This window comes from Lampris incognitus, chromosome 18 (genome assembly GCF_029633865.1).
Source record: "Lampris incognitus isolate fLamInc1 chromosome 18, fLamInc1.hap2, whole genome shotgun sequence".
NCBI classification, from domain to species: domain Eukaryota; kingdom Metazoa; phylum Chordata; class Actinopteri; order Lampriformes; family Lampridae; genus Lampris; species Lampris incognitus.
Genome location: NC_079228.1, coordinates 18,220,348 through 18,239,659, shown reverse-complemented (window position 1 = coordinate 18,239,659; position 19,312 = coordinate 18,220,348). Strand labels below are relative to the sequence as shown.

Here is a 19,312-nt window from a genome sequence, read left to right as displayed (position 1 = left end):
AAAGGGACTAATGTGTCTTATCAGTAGTTTACAATACCACGTTCGGAGGCCGTTCCATTTTTCTTTGGTTACTAGCTTAAGGACCAGCTAAGTCACAAAGGCCACACGGTTTTTGCTCTCCCTGACACATTTCAGTCACTAGCAAAAAGAGACAGACTGAGTATGGCTTACAAAAAAAGAGTAGAAAAAAGTCTATCGTTTCGTACATCTTGCATAAGAGAGCAACTTGAGCTGATCTTAATGCGTCTTTTCCTCCCAGTGAACCATAAATGGGAGTTTAACATTTGAGAAATAGATGGGTGAAATAGTAGAGAGAGAGAGAGAGAGAGAGAGAGAGAGAGAGAGAGAGAGAGAGAGAGAGAGAGAGAGAGAGAGAGAGAGAGAGAGAGAGAGAGAGAGAGAGAGAGAGAGAGAGAGAGAGAGAGAGAGAGAGAGAGAGAGAGAGAGAGAGAGAAGGAAAACATGGGGGTGAAATAAAGGGGGGGTAGATGGAGAAAGAGGGTGGAAAGATTGGAGAAGTGCCTGCGGCTCATTTTCCAACTCTAGACCAGGTGATGTCACGACACGTTTAACTGGAGGAGCCCTCTGAAAGAGAGAGAGAGAGAGAGAGAGAGAGAGAGAGAGAGAGAGAGAAACTTAATTTTCTAACTTTTGGTGTAGGAACAGAGGAGGCGATGAGGGGAGGGGAAAGTTGGACACGGACAGTCTAGCAAAGTTTCTCTTCACTCCTCTGAAGGAGCCTCGAGAAAAAAGGGGGTCGGGAGAATCCGCCGTGGATTTACACTTGAAGCGCCCGAAACGATTTCAGTTCGGGTCAAGGATATACTTTCTGGATTAATGTGGTCGTAACTTTGTGGATTTATCAATAGTTGAAGGTATGGTTTATATTCCAAGTAGGGGACGGGGGGGTGGGGTGGGGTGGGGAGGCAATGCATTACTGATGTTTGCAAGGAATAAGCAGAGATAGCCTTCAAGTTTAGGCTTCAGTGAAACCATTTTTGCTGTAGGCAATAAATATTGCTGTTAGCAAGACGTGCAACTTACTGTGTGATGTGGCTGCAGCCGTCACGGGGAACTTTTATTGTAAACTCAACTGCGTAACTGGGTATAGCTGGAGGAAACGTGATAAAGCCCCCCACCCCCGGCCCCCAGCTGGAGGAAATGTGATGTTTAAGCCCCCCCCCCACATCAAAGCCAGGCCTCGGAGCGGTACATCGCGATAGCCGGTATAGCTGCGTCTTTAACGTGTGTCTATTAACCACAGTTTGCGCTAGCTTTTTTTTGCAGCGAAGACCTTTCAAATAACGCTGTTCCGGGATCAGCCACGTTAGCGCGCAACCGCGCCCCCCCCCCCCCGGTTTTGAACGACTTCGCTGAGAACAGTTGCGCGTCTCGCTGAAATCCTCCCACCTGGGGATCAACTGCGCTCGGCGAGAGGTGGAAACTTGCCCCAAGTCACATCTGCTCGGCTCGTTAGTCATATGTTTACCATCTCAGCATCCAGCCTGGCTGAGGTCAGACCCCGGGAACATCCTGACGGTTTGTTTGCGGTTTGATTTGTGGTTGCTGTTTTTTTTTCCCTTTCTTTTTTTTTTGGGGGGGGGACCTAGCTTAGACGTTTGGCTGACTGGCGCGTCCTTCAAACCATATTCAAGAGTGGAGTTGGGTTACTCCGAATAACGAAGGATTCATCAGTTGTTTTAGCTTTCGGGTTTCGGAACCATAATCAGGCGAACAATAAAGACGTTAAAACAACAGCTTATATATTAGCTAACAGATCAATCTGTGACATCAGGTGAGTGATGGCTGCAGCTTCACGTAGGGTACAATTAGCCAAGGTGGCGGATGGTGACCCCCCCCCCCCAATTTGGAAAGAAAAAACTAGTTCAGTCTCTTAAAATGTTTTTCACACAGGGTTGAATCGCTTTCCAGTTTTGTTCTACGGGATAAATGCTGTCTTATGGCAACACTGTTGTGAATTTTGAATAAGCCATTTACTCGTGCGTAATTTTGCTAATAAATGGCTGTCTGGGCCTCGTGGCAAGTTAAGGTCAGACTCAACTGTTTGCAAGCTGTTAGCAGCTGGTTCTTTCTGAGTAAATTACGTCTTCAAAATTCATACGAGTGCAGTCAAAAGATCGCATTTAACTATAAATTGGTTGCTAGCTTTCCCTTCAATCACAGACCTGATTGGAAGCGTCTTTTTATTCACATGTTGACATTGAAAGGGGTTTGGGGGTATCCAATCACTTGGCTCCACTTTTGCTACAGTTCACTTCTCTGCAGTGAAGCCAATTGAAGAAAATGAGGATTAATTATGGAGAGTATACAACACCAAAATAATAGACCAAAGCAAACACTGGGACATTTTACTTCTCAAGGAAGCATTGGCCATCAGTTGACATCAGTCCTATTTGAACAGTGGTCTAAAAGCATCCAAAGAACTCAAAATGTTTAATTGTTAATGACTTCACTAGTAGCTCTGATGTCTTTATTTAATCTTTTGGCACGCCATAAGCGGTTGTTTTAACGTGTCTATTTTTCTCCTGATGATGGTTTTGCAGTTAAAAAGTTCGAAAATGGATCATTTCTCATTATTTGGAGCAACTACTCTTAACCGAGTCCTGGCAAACCACATCATTTGTAAGTAGCCAAAGTTGGGCCGAATAATCCATTATGGTGTGTCGCAGTTGTACCTCATTCGGACCAAGTCATTTTTGCTACCTGGAGCATGACGGGCCATCATTGCCTTAAGGCCAGGTACACATTTTAACCCCGTAATTGACTGATGTCTTTTCTTCCTCAGACACGTGGATATGGCCTCTTACACAATTTAGTCTCAATTCATCTTGTCTTGTTGATTGCTGTTCTTTTAATGGGTGACTAACTTTATACACAGTGTCTTGTTGCAGGCCTTGCACCTTCTGTACTGCTCTCAAATTGCAATCTTCTGTGTGCCTGCGGCAGGATGTATGACCCATTTTCTTCCATAGTTGTCCAAGCCAGCAACATTTTTTATCAGAATTACATTATAAAGTCAAGTTGTTGAAAATCTATGGGCTCTGTGCTTGCTGCTTACTCTTTCACCAATTCACTACAAGCAGAGTATGGTATTAGGCTGGCAATTTCATATCATCAGTGTGTGTATTTAATTTCAAATTGCTGCTTAAATACAGGTGACCGTTCAATGGAAGAATGATATTCAAGCCAACCTGGTCCCTAAACAGATACAAAGCGTACTCTTTGCAGTGGCTAGTTTTTTTCTTTTGCACAGAACCTGTAACAATCTTTTCTCATTTAGAAATATTAAGTAAGGGCCTTGAACACTGGCTAAACTGGAAGATGTGAAAACTTTATCCGGTCTTTTTTTATCTAATACCTATTTGAAATGGTCTCCATTGGATTAAAAGGCGTTGTTAATGTGGGTCAGTGGATTTTGACTATCATAGCCTTGGGCGATCTTTAGTAACTATTATTCATACCAACCACCATCCGTGTTGTAACAGGTCCGGAAAGTGCTCTCGATTTTAGCCTAGAGTAGACAGGCAGTTCTAAGGACCAATGAAGTGTGTGTGTGTGTGTGTGTGCATATTTGTATGCGATTGTGCTCATGTCTTTATGTGATGTAGTCTGACATCTCTGATGTGAGCGGGGAGGTTAATGATATATTTCTGCCCTCTTCGTGTTCCCTCTCGTGTTCCTTCTATCTTGTGAGTATGCATTTATCAACTTATCTGTCTGTCTATTGGTCTTACTGCCTGTATTTCATATCAGAGTATCATGCTGTTCTGTAAGCCCCCCCCCCCACACACACACATGCAAACACACTTCCACAGCTGAGACGAGGGTTTTCTTTGAGTGCGTAGCAAAGGTCACGACCCCGCATATTCATGTGGAGATTGTTTCCTTCGTCTGTCACCACATTAACTGCCTTTTTTCTGCTGGGGGTGCAGCTGGGTTACTTAGTTTTAATCAGTGCAAAGGTCTGTGCACAGTGGGGCACTGGTTTGCTGTCATTTGGACTAATCTTATGTATCTGGGTCACTAATCGGTATTTCTCTGTGGAGAAAACATTTTCAACTTGTCAGTGTCATAGTCTGTTCCTCTAACAGGCATGCAGTGTGTTTTGGCTGCCGCTGTATCCAGGTGGCAATTATGTTGAAATGTTTGACAGCAAAGATTACAAAATGGACCCTAGAATGTAACCCACTGCTTTGAAAATGTAAGAATTCAATGAAAGATTATATTGGCCTTCAACAAACAAATACAATAGTGCATGATCTTGTAGCCACAATTTTCCCAGGACAACTCCATTTGTGGAGAATTACTTATCCCCCCCTCCTTTTCTCCCCAATTGTATCTGGCCAATTACCCCACACTTCTGAGCTGCCCCAATCTTGCTCCACCCCTTCTGCTGATCTGGGGAGGGCTGCAGACTACCACATGCCTCCTCCGATACATGTGGAGTCACCAGCCGCTTCTTTTCACCTGACAGTGAGGAGTTTCACCAGGGGGATGTAGCGCGTGGGAGGATCACGCTATTCCCCCCTGTCCCCCCCCCCAAACAAGTGCCCCAACTGGCCAGAGGAGGCGCTAATGCAGTGACCAGGACACATACCCACATCCGGCTTCCCACCCGCAGAGACGGCCAATGGTGTCTATAGGGATGCCTGACCAAGCCGCTGGTAACACGGGGATTTGAACCGCCGATCCCCGTGTTGGTAGGCAACAGAATAGACCGCCATGCCACCTGGACACCCCTGAAAATTACTTACTTAACAGATCTAACTGGTGATAAGGATGAGGACTGTGCTGTGATTGTAGGCTTTAGCCATCAATAGTCTGCCAGTAGTAATCTTCAGTCTTTTGGCGCTGGCTGACTTCGAAATCTGTCATTGTTCTCTCTCCTGTATTGGCTGCACAGCCAGTGACCGGGTCATTCACAAGGCTTGCTTACGGCGCTCAAAACCAGAACAGTGGTGTAGCCTCATGGTTCCTTTATCTGCTTTAGCCAGCTGGGTGGCTGAGTGCTTGGTGAAACACAGTGAGTCACACAGACTTAGGGATAAATGGGAGAGAGACACAGACTTGAAGAGAGAGAGGGAGGGAGACAGCGTTGGAGAGACTGTGTCAGAGAGAAATCCTCAGCCACGCAAAATAGGAACCCTATTAAATTGTTTTGGATTATAGCCAGATAATAACAACAATGAGCTGTAACTTTCCTTTTCGCCTGTGTTCTGTGGACTGTGGTGCATTGGGCAGCGTGGGCCCTACTGTTTAAACTTTCTTATTATTGTGATCATGTGGCATGAAGCCTATAATAATGGCAGCAGCTTTATGGTGCTCGAACACCGCTCTCAAGACTTTGGTTAACCTCTCACCTTTCCAATTTACGGAAGGAAGAAAACTTTGCTATTTTATATTTCTCTCATTCTTCAGCTTGAGGCTTCTACACAAATGCACAATTAACTATCTCCTCCTTAGCTGCAGGAAAAAAATGTCTCTAAATTTGCTTTTTTTCTTAGGTTTCCCAATAGTTTGGAAGGACATGAACGTGCTGTAAAGACTTTTTGTTTAAAAATATATTTTATTTTAAAAAACTATTGGATGTCAACTACAGTAGACATTAGAACAGAGTCCATATTAAATGCAAGCAAAAAATTGTGAAGCCCAACTGAACAAGTCAGAGCAGAAACCACAATATGTGTACATGCAGAGAAAACTCAACATACAAACGTGTAGATCTTGTAAAAAAAAACAAACAAACAAAGCAAAACTAGTGTATATATATCTTAAGTGTATTTTTCCAGCGTACATATGTTTGGCTTTTGGTTTATTTCTGGTTTGTGTTCACGGTGTATGATGTTTCAGGAAATAATTCTCCTTCTTTGAAACACATAGGAAGACCTTGCACTTGATACACATAACATATGTTTTGCTGTTGCAACCTGACCTTCGACACCTGGATGCATGTGTATTGCTCATCATTTCTGGGAGATGGACAGCCCCATAGTGTCTCATGGCAGCATTTGGTTGCAGTTTCCACTTTTGTTATGGGTAGTGTTTTCTTCATCATCCTCACTGCAGACTCCTGCTTGGCTATGAGTAATCATCTGCTTACCAAGCAGTTTGGAATCCAGGAATTTCAGAGCATTCTTCCTCCCCAAGAGCTCACTGTCATTCTTGTACTGAATCCACAAATTGGAGATTTCCAGGTCAAAAAAGGAGAAAACTCAGCAGACTGTCCATTTCTGAGTGCAACTGGACACCCTGTAGTGTAGGAGCTTAGCATCTTATCAGCCATGTCCACACTGCCCATATTGATATTGTGTTCAGCAACTGCTGCTGGCCTTGACACCTAGACATGTTTTTTTTCTCATTCTGAGACTGATTGCGTGTGTCCTTAGGTTTAATGCCATAGGCAGGGGATGCCATCACAACTGATTTGTTATCAAACCACTAGATGACCGCGAGCTCAGGATTTCATCTGACTAGCATATCAGAGGCCGCTCTTGCTCTCTTTTTCAAGGCTCTGTCTCCTGTCATCATGCACTCCTGTTGTTCTTTTTCTGTTCTTCATGAGGGTTCCGGTGCCTGTGAGTCCCTCCTCCATCAGGGCATCCAGATGTAAAGAACCTGTCAAAGAACAGGGGAGCACAGCTTGCTCTCTAATTCCTTGTCTATTTCTGATTGGGAAGGTGCTTCTTCCCTGGTAGAGACGGTGTCACCAGCACAAACACCTTCAATCCAGTTGGCTATGCTTTTCCTGGGACATGCTGGCAAACTGAGCAATGACCATAAAATGGGATCATTTGTTCATCAATGGATAATTTCCATGTTCTAAGCTGATCTAGTTATTCCTCCCTCACTTTCTTTAGAAGGGGCCTGATGCTCCACAAGAGGTCTCTTCTTTTGTCTTCCTCAGAAACATCAAGGTCATTGACCAACTTGATTGAACGTCTCAACTTAAAGAATCCCTTCCTGGTCACAGATTCAGCCACTATTGGAACTCTTGTCTTCTAAGCCCAGTGCATCTGTATTTTTGGATAGTAGGCAGGCCATGTAGACAGAGCTCCAGAAGACTGTCTTCAGTTCTTCCGGTGTGGTGCTTAATGATGCTCCGGGCACTTGTACTTCACATTGATTTGTGTAGGTGGCCATGTCTTCATACACAGTTACATCAATATACTGTTTAAATTAATCCATTGGGGGTCCAATTTTGTCATTGTAGGACATCATTGCACAGAGTCATGGGGAGTGGGGGGTTGAATCTTGAGAAAGAATAAAGGCATAAAGAAAATTTGTCTCTTTGACCGTAATCGAGCATGCTCTATCACACCGATATTTATCATTAATTCTTGCTATTTTAATGACCTATGTAAATAGTTATGATGTACATATGTAAATAGTATGTTAATATTTAAATTAAACAAATAGCTGAAAATCATTGTACAGAACACAAAGTCAAGGTGTAGATTTGGGTCTTGGCCCAGAGAGGATGGCAACCAGTCTGGCTTGGTCTGACTCCTCCTGCTCTGCCTCATCCAAAACCTCATCCTCAGAGCTCTGAACTCCTCTGGCTCATGACCTGCATTTGGATCTTCTTCATCAGAAAACTCAAAGTCTGAGTCACCCTTAACTATCCTCAGTAAGAGTTTATCTACATCTGATAGTGAATCATCCCCTTCTGATTTAAAGAGACAAAATTGTGGTAATAAATACACATGTCCACGGTGGAGGACATGTATCTCATATTTAGGGGAAAATTGTTAAATGAGTCTAAGAAATGTTTTAGGGTTTTTTTGGACCCTCCCTCTTTTTCCCCCAGTGGTAGTACTTGGCCAATTGCCGTATTTTCTGAGCTGTCCCGGTCGCTGCTCCACCCCCTCTTGCCGATCCGGGGAGAGCTGCAGACTACCACATGCCTCCTCCGATATGTGGAGTCACCAGCCGGTTCTTTTCACCTGACAGTGAGGAGTTTCGCCAGGGGGACATAGCACGTGGGAGGATCATGCCATTCTCCCCCCCAGTTCACCCTCCCCCCTGAACAGGCACCCCGATCGACCAGAGGAGGCGCTAGTGCAGCGAACAGGACACAGCCACATTCGGCTTCCCATCCACTGGCATGGCCAATTGTGTCTTTGGAGACGCCTGACCAAGCTGGAGGTAACATGGGGGTTCGAACTGGTGATCCCCCTGTTGGTAGGCAATGGAATAGGTCGCCACGCCACCCGGACGCCCTAAGAAATGCTTTTGTGACGATCACATACGAGATCACAACAAAGTTACATGGTAAAAATTGCACTATTAAGATAATAAGGCACTTTTCTTCATTCCATATGTCCTTGTGATAATGGCCGCCATTTTCTTCTGAGTGGAAGAGGAGATTCCCAAAGCCTCAGCCCTACACATTTGGTATCACTGGACTCCTCTAAATGTCCCCTTTAGAATACAATGAAAGTTAACTCCGTAGCGTGTATGGTTTGGACGATACACCCATGCACAAATGTCCACTGGAGCGGACAAAAATGAATTGCTGGAACTCAGGAGGATCTTGTTGACAGATGCACAAGCAAATTGCAACAAATGTGTGATAATCCTGGGTCATTTTCATTTCTAACAATGCTCGATGTCTAAGCTATGAGCAGATATAGCTTATTTATATGCTGTGAACATTATATAGCCTTAACCTTTTCACTTTATCAAAAACAGATGAATTCAGGGGAGGCATATAGACCTTGATTAAAGCTCAAAATCATTCTTAATTTATTTTTGATTCAAGGATAATGCAAGATTAATTCAACAAATGCTTGAAATGTTCAAAGGTCAGTTTGTAGTGGGTAGATGCTTAAACAGACCTAAAACTGATTATATCACTCTCAAGGTGGGCCACGTTAAACTGTTCTTGATTTTTTTAGAGGAATGTGAAATGTTCTCTGCCACCATATTGTCTGTTAGCAGGAGTTGTAGTGTCCTACTGGTAGCTAGGTCAGCCTATATCGCATTCACACCGTGTTCCTGGTCGAGTGGAGTGCCACAATGGGGAACCCCCAGGGGAATGCGGGGGTCATTTCTCTTGCCATTTGGGACAGGTGTGTGTACAGAGACTGCAGTCTGCCTTCCTGCATATGCCTGCCTTGGAGGCCTTGCTGTACTTGTAAACACTGCAGAGTTATGGGGCCGGTGCACACGCTGAGGGCAAGTTGGGGTCAGCTAAGATGGGTTAGTGAGTGAAGCCGGTGTGTGCCTGTATGTATCTATTTCTATGGTTTGTATGAGTGAACGAGAGGGGATAGGGTGGAATGGAATAGGGTGGGAGAAAATAATGATTATTTGGATGAGGTGTGTATTTGTTTGTTCATGTGTGTGGGGGTGGGGGGGTGGTTATTGTTTGGCTACGTGGAAGCATCTGGTGTACCAGAGCTCCAGTGAAATAGTCTCCAGATGTGTTTGTTAGCTTTGGATTCACTGTCTGTCTGACTTTGTACCAACCAGACCGTGCATAAATCAGTATTATGTGTGCCTTATTTCTATAGTTTGTGTCTATAGATTTTGTTTGTGTGTGTGTGTGTGTGTGTGTGTGTGTGTGTGTGTGTGTGTGTGTGTGTGTGTGTGTGTGTGCATGCGCACACAGGCTTCAAGGTTAGCATGTGATTGTGCATGCATATCAATTTGTTTCTGCACATACATTGTGTGTGTGTGTGTGTGTGTGTGTGTGTGTGTGTGTGTGTGTGTGTGTGTGTGTGTGTGTGTGTGTGTGTTTGTGAATCGGTGGGAACCTCACAGATGTCCAGTCAAAGGCCACCCAGATGGACAGGATAATGATTATGATTAGACTTTATAGAGTTACATTCTTTAATGAAGGACATTCTGGTTAATTCATATGCCACCAACAAAGCCTGCATCATACCTCATAATAAGCACATCCATGGTGACTGGGTCCTACAAATGCATCAGTGTCTAATGAGCATAATGTGCAGCTGTTGGAAGAGAGTGCCTGTCAGGCATGTTGGGTGGCGCAAGGGAAAAAAGACATGGGCTAATGTAAGAAATAACACATTTATTTATTTATTTATCTATTTTGTGTGTGTGACTTGACTTTCTGTCTGTTTGTATGTCTATATCTGCTAGTGGCCGAGGTGTATCAGGTGGAGTGAACCATGTGGCTTTTCTGCTCCGGTCTGGCTCTGCTGGCCCTAAGCCTCGGATCATGTGACACACTGACATCAGCGGAAGGTAAATCATCCAGTCAAATATTCTGGGTGACTTGATCTGTGCCCTGTGTGCATTAAACCTATGCATCTTTCACCATTAGAAACTGTTACGGTCAACTTTAACATTTTATTTAGCATTTCCTAAAACGAGTGAACGTGTCAACAGATGGGGTGAGATGATTCTGTTTCTAACACAGCTTCATTTGTTAAATGAATTCATCTCAACTCATAAAATGGCGGTTTATGCCGTTATTATCAAGATAACTACATATGATTGTCATTGATTGCTGAAGTCTTGAATCAGCCGATGTTGATTTGCATTGACACCAGGTGAAATTCCCTTTTTAAATAAGAGCAACATTGTAAGATTCAGCACTTCTGTAAATTATTTAAGATGGAACAAATGACCTTTTGTCATCTGCGACTGATGTGATTTTACAGTGGTTTAATTTGAAAATATAGTGATTAGTGAACGAGCTCTTATCCCAAAAGCTAACTTTTCTATCTGCCAGGTCTGATATCTAGAATGATGTGCCAGTCGTTGTTTTTGTTACTGTAGTAGCTATTGTGGATGTGGCCTGTTATCTGTCCTACTTCTCTTCACCTTTATTGCTGACAACTGCTTCAACTAACTCTTTTGCCGAAATTTGTAAAACCTGTAAACCACTTTATAAAAAATATAAATTTTCTCTATTAACTAGTTGTTATAGTATTCCATCCACCTTCTGTCTGAGGTTTTATATTTCAGTTTCAAACAATTCCCCTCAGGATGTGAAACAATAGTACAGCTCATTTTTAGAGTTGGGTGCAATCCAGTATTGGTACCAGGTGCCGATGCTGACGTAATTCACTCATCGGATATCTGACTGATGTTACCAATCCATGATGTACCGATCCAGATTCCATAGTTTGATGTTTTTATGAATTATAAATATGTAATAATGCAATTTTAAGTCCATAGCCAAAATGGTATATGTAAGTTCAGATAATATGAAGGGTTTTAAATGCAGGGACGTGGGACACAAGCGCTTCACTTGCCCGCATAGAGAGCGGGAATCAGAGGATGCAGAAGCCGCTGACCAGGCAGCTGAAGCGGGGGGGGGGTAGCGAGGAGGCGAGGGGGTGTAAGGAGGTCGATGGCCATGGGGAAACAAGTGAAACCCCACAAAATGTAAACCTGAAGTCTCCTAAACTCCATAGTAATTCAGAGAAAGATAAAATTGATGTAGATGATGTAGTAACTGTATCAGAGGGATCCAGTTTGCGTGGAGTTAGTGGCGCTGCTGCACCTGTAACCTCTTCGGCAGCTACTGCAGCCAAACCCGGGCAGGAGGTGCAGAGTGATGGGGAGGAGACAGCGGTGGACCTACCTGTCACCAGGAGCCAGGAGAAGGAGGATGATGATGTTATCATCCTCCTTCTCCTGGCTCTCGGTGATGACAAGTGACAGTATAGGACAAGTGAAGAACCACATTTACAATCTTCCATCACTTTATCCAGGTTATTGTCGCAATTTGATTTAATTGATGCTTGGAGAATAAAAAATCCAAACAGTAGCTAGTTCACATGGCTAAAGGTTTCAGGGAAGAGTGTCAGTGCTACCAGGCTAGACAGGATGTATATATCACCAGACACCTTAACACCAGGTTAGTTAGAAGCAACATATTTCCAGCTAGTTTTACAGGTCACCACTTATTCAATGTTGTTCTATGTCTTTCACCAATAAAAAAATAAAATAAAAAAATATATATGAATCTTTCTGGCATTTTAACATGAAATTACTACAGGATAGGTATTTTCGAAAAATAATTGAATTATTTGGGGTAATTTGGGGAGGGAAAAAACACAGTTTGACCTTTTCAATTAACACATTAAATCATTAAATCTAATTTAATCTATTTTAACCATCACATTGAAAATTAATTAAATGAAAAGTCAATCAACACATTAAAGGAGTTGCCATAGCAATCAATTTGCACTCCTACACCTGTTGGAATGTGAATTCAGGTATCGGAATTGTATCAGAACTGAAAAAAAAAGTGGATCTGTGTATCTCTACTCATAATTAGTAGTTACAAGTCCAAAACAGTGGAACATTGAATTTTTCATGCGACAACTGTATGTCTGATCACTGCGTGCTGCCATAATGAGTCTTATCTGCATTCCACAGTGGTACTTTAAGTATATTTGTCTGCAAACAGGCACTGGAAGGATTGCATTTGTCTGTGATGATCGCCACAGAGAAGCTGCATTAGAGATGGCATGTCTTTTTGCTATCAGTGTTATTGTTCTGTGATGCTCGACCTGCTACATAGAACTTACCAGTGCAATCCCCTGTAGTGTTAGTTGATGTCCTCATCCATTGCTATAATCTCATCAGCTGTGCATCATGTTGTTTTAATGCCTGTATTGCTATGTGACGTTCTATGCTCTAGTTGAAGGTTACTTATCTTTGAGCTAGTTGGTTACCTAAAACTGGTTTTCAAAGCACATTCTGCCAGCTTGTTAACTTGTTTCTTTAGCAAGGCTTGGAGTTTTTTCACCATTTTGAGTCCACGTGAGAGAAATGTCTAGAGTTAGAGCTTGTCAGTTTTGTAAAGGGCACAGGTTGTAGCCTACCAGTGGTAGACAAATGAGGGCGAGCAGGAGTTGACAAGTTAATATTAGTTTGCAGGAAAGCTGAGAGGGTTGATGTATGCATTGAAGCAGGTTGAAAACCAAGGGCACAGCATCATTCTGGATTCTTCACAATGGTTGGATTGCACAGACTGGGAGACCAAGTGCATTGTAGTACTCTAACTACGAGAAAACTAGGGCCTTGACCAGGAGCTGGGTAACATGTTGTGACAGGTATAACCTTAATTTTTTGATATTATACAAAGTAATGCGGCAGAAATGGGAGACAGACATGATATGGTCAGAGAACGATAGGCTGTTATTAATCTTTACCTCAGGGTTACTCGAGGAATTGGAGGATGTGCTTATCAATGTATTGAGACTAATCAGTATGTCACTGGAGGTAGAGGAATTAGAAGGGATGGCCAGTTGCTCTGTTTTGGATAAATTGAGCTGGAGTTGCAGTTCCCTTATCCAACCAGATATGTTAGTAAAGCAAATGGCAACCCTTGCCGACACCTCAGTTTCTTCCAGTGTAAAAGAAGGTAGAGTTGGATGTCATCGGCATAGGAATGGTAGGAAAATACATAAATTTCCAGTTCGATTGTTTTGTAAATACTGATCATGTTCAAAACCCAATAAACAAAGTTATAAAAAAAATAAAAAAGGAAAGCTGTGTGCAGAGATTATTGAGCCAAGAGAGGTAATATAGAGTGTAAAAAGGAGTGGGCTAAGCACTGAGCGTAGAGACATGCCTGCTGTAACCTGTCTGGGGGAAGACACCTGACCCTCTCCATGATACATGGTACAACCTCTCAGTCAGGTGTGGTTTGAACCTCTTTGGCACAGTGCACAGCTCAGGCCAGATAATGTTTACAATAGAATCTGTGGATTCACTGTGTCAAATGAGCTTAAAGTGGCCAAGGATGACTTGATGGCTTGCCAGCCATTTTGGCTTTGAGGAGTGCTTCAGTATCTGCAATAAGAGCATTTTAAGTAGAGTGGACACTTTTAAAGCAGTAAGCCCTGCTTTAAAAGTGGTCACTCCCCTTGTTTGACCGTTTAGCTAGAAAACGGAGCACCAGGACCGGCAGATAGTTAAAGCCAAAGTAAGATCCTGTGATGTTTTTTTTTTCCCAATAGGGCACTGACCCAAGCAAGCTTAAAGTCAGGTGACCAAAAATAAGAAAAGATGGAGAGGTTGACACACTGGAGAGAGAAAGGTGAGAGAAAGAAATAAAGAAAAAGAAGAAAGACACTGGGATCAAGGGCCTACATTGTGGGATGGTGAGAGAAGAGTAGTCTTGAAACTGCATCCCCAGAGAGGGGGAGGAAGCAGGACATTGTTGACATCAATGAAAGGTTGCAAGACCAGGTGGACAAGTGAATTGACCACAGCCATTTTCTCCTTGAAGTGGAGGGCAACATCGTTTGGGGTTAGAGTGGAGGATGGAAGAGGAGGGGGAGGACTGAAGAGGGAGAACACAGTTTAGAACGGCTTGCAGAGGTTGGGGGCGCTGGAAATCTTGTGCTGGCAGTAGGCAGTTTTGAGCCGTGTTGTATTTGCAAAAAATAGAGGATAGATCCTTGTTGCTTAGAGCCTTTCCATATCCTCTCTCAGCATCAGTGAGCCGTGGGCACAGGGGTTCTACTCAAGCTGGTTTAGAAACAAAACGGCAGAAATCGTCAAGTGAGCAAATATTAACAGTTGCATAGTTGGTAAAAAGTGCAGCAAAGTATGCATATGTTGTTCAATTGTATATGAGGAAGGTTGGAGGACACTAAAACCAAAAGATAAGTGGGAGACGGGGAGTGGCATTTGCATCAGAAGGTCATAAGGGTAGGGGATTTAGGGTTAGCAGGAGGGAGGAAAAATGGGATGTTGGAGAAAATGATTGTCAGATGTGTGTTGGGGTGTTCACTGTGAGGCAACATGGTTCTAGTTAGGATGAGGTCTAGCTGTTTACCTGTCTTGAGGGTGGGTGGCTGAGGTATATGGGAGGGATAGGTCAAAGAAAGGCAGAAGGTGGAAGAAGTTAGAGGCTTGCCTGTTGTCAAGATGGATATTAAAATCACTGAGGATAAATAATGTGTGCCATCCTGAGGCAGTTGGCAAAGCAACATGTCACACTCGATAAAGCTTTTTAGATGACCAGGTGGTCTATGGAGAGGTAAGGAAACTGGTGTATATTTCCAGGAGGGTGTAATGAGGGAGGCAGTGTGACCCACCTCATCCAGAAGTGTGAGGAAAATGAGAAGCCAGAGGACAGGGCTGCTGGACAGGGTTTAAGAGTAGTGGGAAAGCTTTATCCTCCCTCATTCACCTGTTGTATCAGGTATTTCAGCCATCTAACGGGGGGGGGGGGGGGGTAGACCGGGAACAAAAGGTGAATATAATTAACTACCTGGCAGAGTAGAAAACCAGCATTACAGGGGGTTTCTGAGGACCAGATTTAAATCCACAGGTCTAAACCACAAATTCAAAATTTAGCCTGCTAATAATCAAGACAACATTAAAATGCACTGCTACTCCAATAAACTCGTATGGTTAACAGCTAAAAAGGGCCAAGATGAAAAAATGCTCAAGATGAAGATGTGAATGTGCGTAGTATCGGCCGATGCCTGATAACTAATAATTGCTCTGATTGCACAATAAATAGCTGACTCTCACCCAGGTGAATGAGTTTCGATTTATTAACAACCTATTCAGACCAAAAACTGGGGCATGTTCACTTGAGTGCCAACCGTCTCAGTCTAAACCACAAATTCAAAGATTATTTTTCTAGACCACACAAGTAAACTCCTATAATTAACAGCAAATAATGGCAAGCTAAAAAGTTGCAGAGATTGCTCAAGATGATGTGAACATGTCAAGTCTCAACTGCTATCTCAATTTTATGTTTGCTACTGTTGTAGCCTATTGATCATTTCTCTCATTCACAAAATGAGATAAATGCAAGCATCTGCCATCTATAATAGAATCTAGGTGAATGAATTGAATTTTTCTATTGTCTTAATAATTTAAAGTTTTCCTTTGAAGGGTGTTCAGTCAATGGTTGATGGCTCCAGTGGGCCATTAGCTCGGCTGTAAAACTGCTATGGGAATGAAGTGTAATTGCAGCCCATGTTTGTTTGAGGCTGTTGGTGACTCTGTGGTTAGATTGTAGGAGATAGGTGTGTGTGTTTACTATGTGTGGTTATGTTCTTTTTCATAGGCCATTAATCAACCTGAGTTTCTTTGTGTGTGTGTTTTTTGGGAGTGATGGAGACCAAAACAGACAGCCAGAAGTCAAGAGACATGGAGGCAAAGAAAAAGTTCTTTAGTGCTTTATTTCTGAATTGTCATACTTTCTCGTCACACTCCCAGTAGGCGCTCAGAGACCAGCTTGATGATGTCCCTCCAGGGGCCAACCAACCCTCTGTAACTTGCGACGCTCTAGGGGGACAGTCCCTCCCAGGAGATCCCAGGCAGAGTGTTTCAAATGAGGCTGAATCAGCTTGCTGCTCCCCCGGGACCCCTCCCTGGTGGTTGGAAGAAAGTATTTTCTCAAGTGGAGCTAAAACATTTTGTCCCAGCAGTGCCACACACACTCATTACTCCTTGGCTCATCTAAAAATACAACTAGCTGGTTTGTTGCTGAAAGCAGGTTTAGATCAAACTGCTGTTGAGAAGAGTCAAATTGGGTGATTGCACTGTTCTGCTGTGTCTCACCGAAAGTGAGTAGTCCCCATAGTGTTAAATTAAATTGTTGGATTTTCTTGCTGTTGTTGAAATGGTTTTTGCACCACATGGCACACCCAGTGGGACTATGGGGACTAGTCACTTTGGCAAATAATTGGCAATAACTGGCACAACTGTGTTCAAGCATAGTCCGTTGAGAAAGTCTCTAGTAATTCTTTCTCTCTTTCTTTCTTGGACTTGAATGTGATTTTGGTTGCCATTATTCATCCATTAAGACTGTGAACAACGCAGAAGCCTTCATGGGTGTTTGTGCTTTTTTTGAGGGGGGATTTTTTTCTCCCCAATTGTACTTGGCCAATTACCCCACTCTTCTGAGCCGTCCCAGTCACTGCTCTACCCCCTCTGCCAATCCGGGGAGGGCTGCAGACTACCACGTCTCCTCCAATACATGTGGAGTCGCCAGCCACTTCCTTTCACCTGACAGTGGGGAGTTTCACCAGGGGGACATAGCGCGTGGGAGGATCATGCTATTCCCCCCATTTCACCCTCCCCCCTGAACGCGCGCCCCAACCGACCAGAGAAGGTGCTAGTGCAGCGACCAGGACACATACCCACATCTGGCTGCCCACCCACAGATATGGCCAATTGTGTCTGTAGGGACACCCGACCAAGCCGGAGGCAACACGGGGATTCGAACCGGTGATCCCCGTGTTGGTAGGCAATGGAATAGACCGCCACGCTACCTGGACGCCTGTTTGTGTATTTTTTTAAGCAAAGGTGGCAATGTCCGGAAGAAACGAGTTGCCATCTTTTACCCACAAATTCATTTGTTTGTTTTAGATGAATGAACATCAGCTTTGAGTGGTTTTTGTTGTGCATGATTAAGTAGAGGATCACTGGGCAACAAAAGAAAAATCGGAACTGTTCCAGAGCAAAGAGCTTGATCCTGAGTACTCAAGTGTGTCCTGGCATGTGGGTAACCTGTACTCTTAACGACTCTGACCCAGAATTGAGTGCAAAAAATGCTAATGGCTCACTCAACAAAGCATTTTTTTATGTCATAAGATATTCCTTATTTTGAACGGAGACAATGGTCTTCATTTTAATGTAAAGACATTTACAGTTGTGGTATGATTTTTGTGCTGTAAGTTGATTGGCTCGATGGTTATATTGATGATATGACACAGTTGGCCACGTCAAACCATTTTGTTAAATCAGACCTGTAGAATCATGTGTGAGATGATTAACGAGAGGGGACACATTTTTTACTCCCAATGACTTAATATTTCTGTATCTTATTGTTGATATGAATACAGAACTCTGGGGCTTGTGTAAAGCAATCTATTGCAGTGTGGTTGAGAACATAAAAATTAGGTCATAAGCCTACAATATCTTTGGGTGCAGTTGTATTTGAACACACACACACACACACACACACACACACACACACACACACACACACACACACACACACACACACACACACACACACACACACACACACACATCCAGATAACAGGCTATATCAGACAAAATATCTCGTATCTCCTTCTAAAGTTTGCTATCTGTAAGAGCTCTGGAAGTTCTTGGCTTATGTTCATTGCTGCTTGGAGATAGTGAGTCTATGTTCATGTGTCATTATTGGTGTTTCTGGAAGTGTATGGGCTTTGAAAGTGGGCCAGATGCCTTAAAGGGGAAAATGAGTGAGCTCATCTCCAAAATTCAGCTTTCTAGTCTGTTCCTTACCCTGTACTACAATTCTATCTTTGGAAATCAACCAAGTAACTTCTGCTTTACTCAGCCTGTACCCACCCTCTCTTTCTTATCATCTCTCTCTCCCTCTCATTGAATTCCTCTATTTTTACTGTCTCATTGTCAGTGTCATTTTTCACTCATCTCGTCTTCACATATGTCCTGTCTGATCCTATCCCTTGTTTTGCATGATCAGCTTACCTAGCGTGCTCCTCCTCCCACTGTGTTGTTTATGTCTATTAAAAGCCTCCAACAGAGCTCTCCTACTTTTGCTTGAGAGTCAGAAAGCGAGAACCTTTCTGCTGATCAGCAACCCGGTCCAATTATTGTGGAATGCCACATTGTAAAGCTTGTATTCAATAGCTACTACACCACATCTCGTACCATACTCTGAGCACACTGTCTTCTTTTTCCCCAATAAAAAAACTAACCATATGTTTGCAGCGCCAGTAACAGAAGTAAATAAGAGAGGAGTTGATTTTAATAAAGCTTCATAAAAAGAATGCCCTGTTAGATAGTGGTACTGATTTCTAAAGCTCCTGTAGATTAAATAACTCCCAGTAAGATGTAAGTAAGGTCAAATGTGGGAGTTGTTCTAGTTGAAATTTTAGTGTGGATAAGCTTAATGTTTATAGGCAAGGTCCCATGCCAATGTGAATACAGCTTGTAAGCTGTAAGGATACATGGATCTTGCTGCCTGTAGGTTTACACACTGGGTAAAAAGTGTCTGCTTGAGGGTAAATGTGATGAATTCAGTGACAACAGGCATCATAGAGCACTAAACAGTCACCATTACCAAGAGTGTGTGTCATGTCATATGCAATTAGTGTTAGTGCTGAACAGGTAGATAACCAATAAAGACATGAGTAATGAGGAACTCAAATTAAAAATTAGAGACCATCTATGGATTAAGATCGGCCTGGAAAAGGTAGGACTAAATTTGTAGGCTTTTCTTGAATTAAGTAAGCAAACTACGACCTTGATGGGAGACGAGAGTCCATTCAAATATTCTGGGGCTAGGTGGGAGGAAAGTCTGACCATGGAGCTC

General features: G+C 43.1%; 1 protein-coding gene across 2 annotated transcripts in view; it reads left to right on the top strand.

Annotated features, from left to right (window-relative positions):
* The first annotated feature begins 685 nt into the window (after positions 1-685).
* col16a1 (collagen, type XVI, alpha 1) overlaps positions 686-19,312 on the top strand; it is an 89,262-nt gene continuing 70,635 nt past the window's right edge. For both annotated transcript variants that reach the window (XM_056298558.1, XM_056298557.1), the window contains exons 1-2: positions 686-875; positions 10,132-10,236. In XM_056298558.1, the coding sequence (XP_056154533.1) occupies positions 10,161-10,236 (76 nt within the window). In that variant the 5' untranslated portion in view covers positions 686-875; positions 10,132-10,160. The remainder of the gene's footprint in view (positions 876-10,131; positions 10,237-19,312) is intronic.